At 52.1% G+C, this 13,180-nt stretch overlaps 1 protein-coding gene across 1 annotated transcript in view; it reads left to right on the top strand.

The window, feature by feature from the left end:
* Positions 1-13,180, top strand: part of LOC112613898 — a 42,653-nt gene that overhangs the window by 11,014 nt on the left and 18,459 nt on the right. The window contains exons 11-18 of the mRNA XM_025369765.1: positions 712-896; positions 975-1,072; positions 4,170-4,351; positions 5,971-6,176; positions 6,309-6,483; positions 7,034-7,143; positions 7,332-7,448; positions 7,564-7,705. Coding sequence (XP_025225550.1) covers positions 712-896; positions 975-1,072; positions 4,170-4,351; positions 5,971-6,176; positions 6,309-6,483; positions 7,034-7,143; positions 7,332-7,448; positions 7,564-7,705 — 1,215 coding nt within the window. The remainder of the gene's footprint in view (positions 1-711; positions 897-974; positions 1,073-4,169; positions 4,352-5,970; positions 6,177-6,308; positions 6,484-7,033; positions 7,144-7,331; positions 7,449-7,563; positions 7,706-13,180) is intronic.

Genomic DNA, 13,180 nt, shown 5'->3' on the forward strand with positions numbered 1-13,180 from the left:
TGCCCAGCGCCAGAGTGGACATCCCTCTGACTGGCTGTTGAATGTTACCTCTGCATCTTCCCTGCTGTGCCAGAGTGTTCCTGTGGCCGCCCCCAGGGCAGTGAATTGGGAGGAGTGCCCCAGGACTCCTCACAGTGCTATTCACGGCTGTGTTTTATTATAGTGAGGGGATGCAGGAGGGTCAACACAGGGACGGGGGCTGGGGCGGAGTCTAGGGAGAACCAGGACCAGTGCCCAGTGTCCTCTCCCAGTCCAGCGCCTTCACACAGGATGCATGTAGCTGTCCCAGCTATCACCAGAGCAGCTCCTGGGAGACTCAGCACCCAGGTTTTTACTGGGGCTGCTACACTGGCAGGTGCTACTTGGCACGGACCACATTGTCAGACACCTAGGAGGCAAGCAGGGTCCACCATAAACCATGTTGTACAAACAGTTCAGATGCAGGCAGCCTCCTATCAATTCTAGGATTGGTGGCAACTCTCCCCCAATCCAAGTTCCCAGACAACCTTATCAGCAGGCCTTGCAGAGGAGGCTCAGGCCTGCCGTTTTTGAGAACTCCCCTGCAATCTCCAGTGCCCACTACTCTATTCCTGTTCCCCCGGCTCCCCCCATCTTCATCGCAGGAACAGGCCCTATCCCCTCGAGGCCTGTGCTATCTGGTTCTCTGAACTGCCCTGAGGTCTCACGGTGGGTGGTGGCTGCCTGTTGCAGGGCCCCTGGCCACACTGAAGGACGCCTACCTGGAGGTGACACTGCGGCCCCTGGAGGAGGTGTGGCGGGAGCGGGCAGAGGAGGCCATGCGGCGGCTGCAGGCCTGGGTGCCCGGGATGCCAGGCAATGGGGGTCCAAGGCCCATCAGGGTGGCCCTGGGGGCGGTGAAAGGAACCCTGGAGCTGGTGAGTGGGAGCAAGGATGGGGCACGGCTGGCAGGTGAGGACGCCTGAGCCAGCTCTCACTGTCCCCTCCCTCTCCAGGCCGCCCACCAGATGCTGTCCTGGGCTGAGGCCACGTTGTCACGGGCACTGAAGAGGCTCTGCAAACCCCTGCTGGACCTGTGCAGCCTCTCGGCCAGGTAACTCGGGCTTTGAGAGTGGCGTATGCTGCGCGCCTGCCATATACCAGGTGTAGTGCTGAATGCTTTGACACTCTCCACTCACGGAATCCTGTGACCGCCCTGCCCAGAGGCTTCTTCCGTCCTCCTTTTACAGATGAGGAAGCTGGGCTTTCTTCCTCACTCCATAGATAGCTTGTGAGCACTGGCCCAGGGCAGGCAGGATTTTAGGAGCTGCAGAGAGCACAGTGGCTGAGGCCAACCCTGCCTTCAGGAAATTTACTTTTACCCAGACCCGAAGCACAAGGAAGTCATCTACACCAGGCCTTGCACAGCTCCCCGCAGAGGGCCTGAGAGTCGCATCTTAAGCAGGCCATTCGGCTCTATCACATTTCCTTGCTTTTTGTTTTGTAAATTTTTTTTTTTTTTTGAGATGGAGTTTTGCTCTTGTTGTCCAGGCTGGGGTACAGTGGCACAATCTTGGCTCACTGCAACCTCTGCTTCCTGAGTTCAAGTCATTCTCCTGCCTCAGCCTCCCTGGTAGCAGGCACTGGGACTACAGGTGCACGTGCCATCACACCCAGCTAATTTTTTGTATTTTTAGTAAAGACAGGGTTTTGCCATGTTGGTCATGCTGGTCTCAAACTCCTGACCTTAGGTGATCCACCCGCCTTGGCCTCCCAAATGTTGGGATTACAGGCATGAGCCACCGCACCTGGCCTGTTTTGGACTAATCTTTTAAGCACATAAAAACCCTTCTTACTTGCGGGCCGTGCAGAAGCTAGCCACAGGCCGGGCCTACTGGTCACCATTTACCACCCCTGAGCTATACATCAGGTGGCAAATGCTAGAGAAAGAACATCGGTGAGATGGGGGACAGATCCTAAGAAACGGTGTGGCTATGGCTGGCTTTGAAAAGGTAGAGTTTCAGCAACAGCCACAGGGCCAGCATGGGAAGAGCGCTCCGGGGGGGGTCACCACTGCACAAAGGCCTGGGAGATGGATGTGCCTGGCCTGTTTTTTTGTTTTGTTTTGAGACAGAGTCTCGCTCTATCACCCAAGCTGGAGTGCAGTGGCGTGATTTCAGCTCACTGCAAGCTCTGCCTCCCAGGTTCACTCCATTCTCCTGCCTCAGCCTCCTGAGTAGCTGGGATTACAGGCACCCCACCACCACACCCGGCTAATTTTTGTATTTTTAGTAGAGACAGCGTTTCACCTTGTTGTCCAGGATGGTCTCGATCTCCTGACCTCATAATCTGCCCACCTCGGCCTCCCAAAGTGCTGGGATTACAGGTGTGAGCCACCACGCCCAGCCGGCCTGTTTCTGAGATGGAGTCTCGTTCTCTGTTGCCCAGGCTGGAGTGCAATGGTGTGATCTCAGCTCACTGCAATCTCTGCCTCCCAAGTTCAAGTCATTCTCCTGCCTTAGCCTCCCAAGTAGCTGGGATTACAAGCATTTGCCACCATGCCCAGCTAATTTTTGTATTTTTAGTAGAGACGGGGTTTCACCATATTAGGCTGGTCTCAGATTCCTGGATTCAAGTGACTCGGCCTCTCAAAGTGCTGGGATTACAGGCATAAGCCACCAGGCCTGGCCCGGTCTATTTGAATATCAAGCTGGTGGGGCTAGAGCAGAATGCCTGCAAGGGAGAATGGATATGACTGGGAGATCCCAAGACTCTGGGGGAGGCTTGAGTGGTCTCTAGCTTCTGCTCTGACCTAGGAAGGATGTGATTACCCTTTCATTTTAAAAGACCCCTTTGGTCCCCGTGTTGATGAGGACACAGGGGTGGTGGATAGATGTGGGGAGCCCAGTTTAGAGCAGGGACCTGGGGACCCAGTATCCTTTCTCCTCACGGGCACGAGACCCACTAGGAACCCGGCTCCAGGCAGGCAGGCAGCTCCCTTCTTCCATGCTGGTGGCCTCGTAGAACATCTGGAATCCAGCTTTGCCTCTAATTAGGATTCTTCTGCATCAGCTCTCTGTGCCTGTTTCCCCAGCCATAAAATAGGGACGAAACCCACCTCATGGGGAAGGGGCTCCATGTAATACAAATTACTGCTCCTGCCCTCTTGCGTCAGAATGGAGGCTGATGAAGGGAAGAGCTCCCAGGGCGGGGCTGTGGCTTGGCTGAAGAATGACCTGCCTGGTTGCTCACCTACCTGGTGAGTGGGATCCAGTCACTGCTAGGTGGGGGTGCCAAAAAATGGATTCAAGTGGCAGGAAAGGGGCTGAGGCTGTTTCCTGCCCCCAGCTGCAGAGCCTCTGGGCTTCCTAGAAGTAGGCAAATGAGGCTGCCTGCCCCTGCGCCCTTCCACCGGCCCATCAGCGACAGGCTATGCCATGTTTCTATTCCCACTACACCCCCATGTGAGCTGAGATCTCCCTGATCATCCAAATCTCACAGGCTCGACCCCTACTCTAGATCTTGAGAAAGTTCCCGTCCTCCCCTAACTGTAGAAATTTCCTAGACCTGTTGGCCAGGCACAGTGGCTCACACCTGTAATCCTAGCACTTTGGGAGGCCGAGGTGGGCAGATCACTTGAGGTCAGGAGTTCAAGACCAGCCTGGCCAATGTGGTGAAACTCCAACTCTACTAAAAATACAAAAATTAGCCAGGCGTGGCAGTGGGTGCCTGTAGTCCCATCTACTTGGGAGGCTGAGGCAGGAGAATCACTTAAACCCGGGAAGCAGAGGTTGCAGTGAGTCGAGATCGTGCCACTACACTCCAGCCTGGGTGACAGAATGAGATTCTGTCTTAAAAAAAAAAAAAATTTCCTAGACCTTCCAGCTCCTGTCCTCAGTATCCCCACACATAAGCCCATGCTGCCCAAGACCCAGGGGGCAGAGCAGCCATGGCATCGGACATCTGTGTCCTCAAAAATGGGGCAGCTTGATTCTGTCCCCGGCATCATCCACCACCTGTGCTGTCATACTGGCCTCTGTCCTCCTCCACCTCATGATGGGATTTCCCAAGACAAGCACAGCCCCTCCCTGGGAGGCACCCCCATGCTCTCCACTGCAAAGCTCTTCCTGCGGACCTGGGAGCTCCCCTCTGTAGCCAAGGGAAGCAAGGCTCGGGCAGGCACAGTGACTTGTCCTCTGCGTTCCCTCCAGAAATCGCTCAGTGGTGGTGACACTGCCACTTCTGCCTGCGGGGGACGAGCCCCTGGATGTGGCCCAGGTGACCAGCTACCTGGTGGAGAAGCTGCTGCGGCCGCTCCGAGAGCTGTCTGGGGCTAACGTGCTGGCCGAGTACTACCGGCTCAGACGCCGCCTGCTGGAGGGCCCCTGGGAGTGTGAGTCCTGCCCTGGGCTGTGCTGCCCTCCTCCCTGGGGAGTCCCCTGCCCCGTGGGCACAGGGAAGCCTCCATAGGCTGGTGGCATCACAGTACCAGGTCCAGAGCTTACTGGACTTCCCAAGGTCCTATGGGACTAGGGCTGAGGCTCCACATCCTGCTTTTGTCCAGAATATAAGGCCTGGCCCCGCAGAGGGGTGAGGAGGGCAGTTTAGGACTTTAGGCCAGCTCCCTCGCTGTGGGCGCTGCTGGAGAAGAGGGCAGCCCTCCAGTTCCAGCTGGAAGAAAACTGACTTCAGACTTGCTGGTCAGAGGTGACCTGCAGCCAAGGGCTGTGCTGGGACCAGCCCTGGCTCTGGACCCCTGGGGAGCTTGCGTGTGGCTCAGGCTTGCTGTGTGGCCAGGCGAGTCTAACCTCTATGGGACACGGTTTCCTCCACTGTGAAATGCAGGTAACAACGTGGCTCGCTCATATGGGTTATGGGCATCTACTGTTCTTGATGCAGGGGGAGCCCCTCGTGTCCTTGGGGGAACCAGGGTACCCAGGCTTGGCAAGGAGTGGTTTATGTGTGTGGGACTCACACCAAGGCCCAGGGCTCCCAAGAAGCGTGAGCGCAGTCATGTCTAAGCAGCGCATTGGTGTTGTAGAAAACAGCCTGGTCTTCAAATTCCATGTGTGTGACTGTGGGCTTCTCTGTGTCCCTCAGTTCTGACAGCTGACCACGGGGCTGGTAGTGCCTCCCTCAGGATGCTGGGACTTGCCAACAGGTGCCTGGCTTTGCACCATAGATGGTGCTTCCTGACCACGGGCACGGGCACCCCCATCCAAGCCACAGCTCACTGGCTGGGCCGGTCAGACCTCCTTCTCAGGCCATCTCTTCCCTACCTTGAAGAGGGTAGCTCTGCAGGATACTAGTCTTGTGTTTGGGGGACCCGTTGGTCATCCACTGACAGTGTTTTTTCTCCCACCCGCAGCAGCTTCATTGAGATTAAATGGATGACTTGTATGATCTGTGCAATTTTTTTTCGAGACTAGGTCTCACTCTGTTGTTGTGGCTAGAGTGCAGTGGCGCGATCTCAGCTCACTGTAGCCTGGACCTTCTGGGCTCAACTGATCCTCCTGCCTCAGCCCCTCAAAGTGCTGGGATGGCTTAACACCACCGTGCCTGGCCAATGTGTGAATTTTAAGTGTACGATTCAGTGGCTTCTAGTTTATTCAGAGTTGTGCATGCATCAGGCTAAACTGAAACCCTGCAGCTACCAATCTGCCTTCTGTGTCCATGGCTATGCCTGCTCTAGACGTTTTATGTAAATACAAGCAAAACCTATGTGGCATTTGAGCCAGGCTTTTTTACTTAGCACAGTATTTTTGTAGCGGGTCTCAGGACTCCATTCGTCGTTAGGGCTGAATTGCCCATAGACCTTCAGCTCTAAGCCACCTTGAAGCCAGTGGGGGAATCCCTGGACCTCTGACTCCTGCAGCAGGGGAGGGGGAATCCTGGCCTCAGGGCAGGCTAAGCCAAGGCTCTAGGTATCGGGGTGCCTGGCAGGCGCTGGGCTCCCACTGCAGTGGGTGAGTGGAGCTGGCCTCACACTGCCTTTGGGCTTTTCCTCCCCAGATCATGCCCTGGTAGTCGGGGCCCAGCACGTGGTGACCTTCGATGGCCAGGTATGGGACCTCAGCGCCCAGTGCGGCAGCATCCTCCTGGCCCAGGACTTTGCTCACAACACATTCTTGCTGACACTGAGTCGGACAGGCTCAGGGCTCACGGCCCTGTCTCTGGAGCTAAACCACATGACCCTCGTCTTCTACCCCAGTCTGCAGGTGAGCTGGAGAGGCACGGCAGCCTCCCCTGGAGACCTGTGCCCATGGCAGGTCGCCTGAGGGGGATGGTACTTTCAAGTTTGTCACCTGGCTGTGGGTCAGATTTCCTGCCCAGTCCCCTCTGGCCCACAGGCCTACAGACTGTACAACTCCTCCGTGCCGGGGGAGAGCTGTCCGGACCTCAAGCTGCATCCTACGACAAGGAGGAATGTCCCCAGGATTGAGCTGGCCAGTGAGGACGGGGTCTCTGTCTCCTGTGACGTGCCCACTGGCCTCTGTAGCCTGACTCTGGGCCTCTGGCACCATGGTGGGTCTGGGCCCCAGCAGGGTTGGCCCCACCTACAAAGGTCTCTCTGGGATGTACCACTTTAAGCTTCCAGGGCGACAGGCGGCAACCGTGCATGCAGAGACTCTGCCAGCCTCGTCTCTAGCATGGCAGCGTGTGTGCCCTCACTCGTCTAGCCTTATGCTATTGACCCCGTGTCCAGATGACCGCACAGAGGCCCAGAGCTTTCTGCCCCGTCCCTGGGACACGCAGCTCCAGTGTGGAGTTGGCCCTTCTGTGTTCCCTCTGCCAAGGAGCACAAAGGGCCTGGATTTCAGCCACTGGAGCTGAGGACATGGGGAGGGGATAGGGGTGTACACATGCTGTCCTGAGCCCCTGCGCTTTCTCTTCCTCCTCTGATGAGGGTTTCGAGCCAGGGCCTGGGCTCCAGGAGGCCAGTGTGGAGGTGGTGGGATTCTACTGCTCCTGTGTGCCTCGGTTCATCTCACACACAGGTCCCAAGGCAGCAGGGCTGTGGCTGTGGGAGGATCATAGGCTCTTACCGCCATCTCAGCTTCTCTCCTCCCCACAGGCATATCTGCTGGTCTTCTAGGCACCAATGACAATGAAGCAGGCAATGAGCTGATGTTGCCAGGCGGCTCTGTGGCCCGCAGCCTGGAGGAGCTCAGCCTGGCCTGGCAGGTGAGTGGGTGCACCTGAGGTTCTTGAGGGCTGCTCCCTGCAGAGTCCTGGGAGAGGCAGGTGTCCTGATGGCTCTGCAGAGGACTTCGTAGGCCCAGGGTTTAGGGGAAGTCTCCTGCTGAGGCCAGTGTATGTTGGGGAGCCACATGGTCCAGCAGGAGGCCTGAGTCTTGTGTCTGTCCTGCCAGGTGGGTGGTGACTGCAGGGCCACTGAGAAGACTCAGCAGGCCTGCCGAGAACAGAGCCCCACCTGCCGGGCCTTCTTTGAGGACCCCTCCTCCAGCTTGAGGAACTGCTTCTGGGTGGTGAGTGTAAGCCTGGCCCGTGGGGTGCAGAAGGCCCTTTCCCTGATCTAGCCTAGGCCCTTCCTCCTTGCCACTCCCCAGGGTGTGGACAGTGACTGGGTGCCTCTGATTTCAGGTAGACCCTACACCATTCCTCAGCCTGTGTGTGCAGGACGCCTGTGGCACCCGGGAGCTCCAGCCTGCCTGCAACCTGGTGGCCGCCTACATCCACCTGTGTGCCCGGGGCTTTGTCCCCCTGGCCCCTCCTCCACAGTGTGGTAAGCTGCCCCAGCCATCTGGCACTCTGCCCCCCATCTGGCATCTGCCCCCCAGCCCAGAGGGAAAACCAGTCCCTTTCTCTCACCAGGGAGGACAAATAATTGTCATTCAAGGAGCTAGGAGTCACAACCTTTATTAAGAAAGGGAGCCCCAGCGACTGCCACATGCTGCCTGACAGTTTAGATGTGTGTCCCCTCAAGGGGGTGCATGCCTCATGGATGGCCTAGTGCCCTCCGTTTGGTGAAGACTGAATTCTTGCTCCATTAGTTCACATAAGGCCCTGGCACCTCCTCTCTGTGTTTGTACTCTCTCCTCCTGCCATGACTGTAAGCTTCCTGAGGCCTCCCAGAAGCCCAGCAAATGCTGGAGCCGTGCTTGTACAGCTTGTAGAACTGTGAGCCAATTACCTCTCTTATTTATGAACCACCCAGCCTCAGGTGCTCCTTCTATCAGTGTAAATGGATTCTCTATCCCCTACTAAGCTAAGTGTCCAGAGAGCCACATAAAGTCACCTCTTGAAAATTTGCCAGTAGGTTTTTTCCTTTTTTGGGACAGCCTCACTTTGTCACCCAGGCTGGAGTGCCATGGTGCAATCTCGGCTCACTGCAACTTCCACCTCCCGGGTTCAAGCGATTCTCCTGCCTCAGCCTCCCAAAGTGCTGGAATGACAGGCATGAGCCATCGTGCCCAGCCTCATGAGGGATTTGAATGTACACCACTGTTTAGGGAAAATACTCAGCCCTGTTTTCCCTCTGCTTTCATACCACAACCATCATCAACACAGCGGATGACTTCTGTGACCAAATGTGTGTTGTCCCTACTACCAGGGTGTCCCTGTAATTCAGTTCTATCACTAGCTACCTTGAGATAGCACCAGATCCCACGTGCTGAGAGCTCCTTCATCCAGTGCTGCGTGATTCCCGCAGCCAAAGCCCCAATAAAATGGCATAGAAGTCAGTGACAACAACACGAGTAGACTTCCAAGAGCTTCAGATGCCAGAATTAGTGGCTGCCGTTCAGACATTTAAAACCTTAACGGCAGAAGAGAAAATTAATGAATTGGAAAATATGACAAAGGGAGGATGAAATAAGAGGATCCAACATGTCTGAAAGAAATGCCGGGTACGGTGGCTCAGGCCTGTAATCCCAGCACATTGGGAAGCCAAGGGAGGCCAAGATGCGCAGATCGCTTGAGGTCAGGAGTTTGAGACCAGCCTGGCCAACATGTTGAAACCCCATCTCTACTAAAAATACAAAAATTAGCCGGGTATGGTGGTGTGCTCCTGTAATCCCAGCTAGTCAGGAGGCTGAGGCAGGAGAATCACTTGAACCCAGGAGGTGGAGGTTGCAGCGAGCTGAGATTGCACCACTGTGCTCCAGCCTGAACGACAGAGCAAGACTCCGTCTCAAAAAAAAAAAAAAAATTCCAGAATGAAAACAGACACAGGACCCTTTCGAGTCAGGAGGCACAATCCCCAATACAGTAAATCCATCCATACCAATACCCATCAGAACAAAATTGCAGGAAAAAACAAAAGTCCTAAAAGCTACTGAAGAGGGTGGAAAGAAGGAAGAACATGTTGATAATCCATCTCCCACCAGCAACAGCAGAAAACAGTGGAGTAAGAGAAAATAAGCATGAGGTTAGTGTGTATACCCAGCTCAACTATTATTTAAGAATGAAATAGCCTCTCAGCACTGATCTGTCTAGAGATACGTTTACCACGCATGACACTCAAGGGATCCACCGACATTCATTTATGTAGTCTGTGGCTGCTTGCCTGCTACAGAGGCAGAGTATTTGCAAGAGAGATCATATTTTTGCTGCCTGAAAGACTCTACTAAGAAGATGGAAAGATAAGCTACAGATTGGGGAAAATGTTTACAAACCACCTATCAGACCAAGGACTCATCTCTAGAGTATATAAAGAACTCAAAGCTCAAAAGTAGGCCAAGTGTGGTGGCTCACGCTTTTACTCCCAGCACTTTGGGAGGCTGAGGTGAGATGGCTTGAACCCATGAGGTCAAGGCTGCCGTGACCAATGATCACACTCCTGCCTGTGTGACAGATTGAGACCTTGTCTCAAAAAACAAAAACTCAGTCACAGAGAAACAAGGTAGCGCCACACACCTGAGCTCCGGTGAGTTCCGGCACGGGGTGGTGAGTTCCAAGGACTCAGCAGCATAAAGCATTTGTTGGACATCCAAATAGCCAGGTTGTGATTTCAGCATCCACTTACGAGTGTACTATAAAAAGCACCATTCCAGTACCAAAAATGTGACCGGTGAGAATATAGGGCAACTGCTGGCAGAGCTACGCTTAAGGCAGGAATCAACTTCGTGGTCTACCAACTAGACCCTCAGGAGGCAGCCTTGGACTCAATGAGACAACTATGAAGTGCCAAGACAGGAGGTGGCATGGCTGCACGGGAACCTCAGAGAATCTGTGAATCAAGCAGAAGCGCTCGTTGTTTTGACCGTGTAAATACAAAACTGTCGGCTACTTCAGCCATCAACAAAACATCTGGGGAGGACAACAGAGAAGACTTACAGCCGCAGTGTCACAATGGAATAGTATCTGCAGTTAAGGTCCTCTCACTCCCTTAGGGGTTTTTAAATCAAGGGCTAAATTACTCCCCTTTCTTGGACACCAGAGAAGTATCTAAGAAAAGCAGTCACCAATTATAATTAACTTTTGGAGGACAAATTAAAAGGTGATTGTAAGATACAAAATAAAGACATATTATGAACTCCCATAAGAAAAAGAAAAATTAAGATGCTTTTTATTCTTTTTTTTTTGAGACAGGGTCTTGTTCTGTCCTTGAGGCTGGAGTGCAGTGGTGCAGCCTCCCAGGTAGCTGGGATTACAGGTGCACACCACCACGCCGGGCTAATTTTTGTATTTTTAATAGAGACGAGGTTTCACCATGTTGGCCAGGCTGGTCTCGAACTCCTGACTTCGTGATCTGCCCGCCTCGTGCCCGACCAGAGAAATTAAGACATTCTTAGATAAACAAAAGCTGAGGGAGTTCATTATGCAAGAAATGCTAAAGGGAGTCCTTCAAGTCAAAAAAAAAAAAAAATGCTAGGTGGAAATTTGAGGCCACATATCAAGACCTGTATTGTAATTTTGATTCATATCTGTTATTGCATTTAAAAGATGTATAACTATAAATCTGTTAAATATATAAGTGAAAAAAATTAGGCATGGTGGCATGCACCTGTAGTCTCAGCTACTCAGGAGGATTGCTTGAGTTCAGGGATTTGAGTTTACACTGAGCTATGATAATGCCACTACACTCCAGCCTGAGTGACAGCGTGAGACCCTGTCTCTAAAAATAGATACAATTTGTGACATCAACAACGTAGGAGGGAGGCAGAGCTGTCAAAGAGTAGGGTATTGTATGTGATCGAACTTACTAGTTTAAAATGGATTGCTATAACTTCAGGATGCTTCATGTAATCCCCTTGGTAATGACAAAATATCTACAGAATGTACATAAAAGGAAATGAGAAGGAATTCTAAGTGTATCACAATAAAAAAAAAAATCAATTAAACACAAAGGGACGAAATGAGAGAGAAAGCAAACCATAAGCCATGCAGAAAACAATGAACGGCGTGGCACCAGGAAGTGCTTCTCCGTCGGGAAGTCCCGTAAGTAGCGTGCTGGTGTCCTCCCACAGCAACTGCTCACCGCAGTCCTTGGCTGTGGGCCTCATGACACAGTCACCAGGTTAGTGAGTTGCGTCAGAATGATAATCTTTAAAAATACAAATGAATTCCACAATCAAAAGACTAAGAGACTTACACATAGGTTGAAAGTGAAAGGATGAAAAAAGAGAAGGAGTAGCTATACTAATATCAGACAAAATTGACCTAAGGTCAAAAGCTGTTATAAGAGATAACGATAACAGTCAATTCACCAGATATAAATGTACACGCAACGCACCTCAGAGCTCCTAAATACATGAAGCAAACACTGACGCAAACACTGTAGAATGAAAGGAGAAATAGATAGTTCTATGATAATGGTAGGAGACTTCACCTCATTTTTTTATTTTTTTGAGATGGAATCTCACTCTTGCCCAGGCTGGAGTGCAGTGGCATGATAACGGCTCACTGCAACCTCCACCTCCTGGGTTCAAGTGATTCTTGTGCCTCTGAGTACCCCCGGCTATTTTTAGTAGAGACAGGGTTTCACCATGTTGGCCAGGCTGGTCTCGAACTCCTGACCTCAAGTGATCCACCCATCTTGGCCTCCTAAAGTGCTTGGATTACAGGCCTGAGACACTGCACCCGGCCCAATACCTCACTTTCAATAATGGATAAAACATCCAGACAGAAGATCAAGAAGGAAACAAAGTACTTGAATAATACTATAGACCAGTTGGACCCACCACACAGATAACTTCACCCAACAGCAGAATACACATTCTTCAAAAGCACACATGGAATGTTCTTGGGGAAAGAGTGTATGTTAGGCTTCAAAGCAAGATTTAATACATTTTAAATGACTGAAATCATAATAGAAGGAAAACTGAAATATCCACAAATATGTGGGAACTAAACAACATACTACAAAACCAGTGGATCAAAGGGAAAAAAGGAAAATTAGAAAGTATCTTGAGACAAAACATCACATCTTACGGGACGCAGCAAAAGCAGTGCTATGAGGGAAATTTGTAGCTGTACACACTTACATTAAAAAAGCCAGCTGAGCACAGTGCCTCCACCTGTAATCCCAGCACTCTGGGAGGCCGAGGTGGGCAGATCACCTGTGCTCAGGAGTTTGAGACCAGTCTGGCCAACATGGTGAAACCTCATCTCTACTAAAAATGTAGCCGGGCGTGGTGGCAGGCGCCTGTAATCCCAGCTACTTGGCAGGCTGAGGCAGGAGAATCACTTGAACCCAGGAGGCAGAGGTTGCAGTAAACTGAGATTGTGCCACTGCACTCCAGCCTGGGTGACACAGCTAGACTCGACCTCCCGCCTCACCCCCCGCACCCCCCCCACAAAAAAAAAACAAAAGCAGCAGCAGCCAGGCAGAGTGACACTGTTCTGTAATCCCAGATACTTGGAAGGTCGAGGCCAGGAGATAGCTTGAGCCCAGGAGTTTTAGACGACCTTGGGCAATATGGCAAGACCCTCTCTCAAAGAAAAAGGAAAAGCTCTCAAACCAACAACCTAACATTCTACCTTAAGTTATTAGAAAAAGAACAGCCTAAACCCAAAGATAGGAGAAGGAAATAAACAGAAGATGGAAAAACAGACGTATAACTACCAAGGAGATTGAATCAGTGACCAAAAACTTGGCAAGAAAGAAAAGCATGAGATCAGATGGCTTCACTGGTGAATTACCAAACATTTGAACAATCAACACCAATCCTGCTCATATTCTTACAAAACACTCAGTAAAGAATACTTCCAAATACATTCTGTGAGGCCAGCATTACTGATATCAAAGGTAGACAAA

This window comes from Theropithecus gelada, chromosome 20, assembly GCF_003255815.1.
Source record: "Theropithecus gelada isolate Dixy chromosome 20, Tgel_1.0, whole genome shotgun sequence".
Classification (NCBI taxonomy): domain Eukaryota; kingdom Metazoa; phylum Chordata; class Mammalia; order Primates; family Cercopithecidae; genus Theropithecus; species Theropithecus gelada.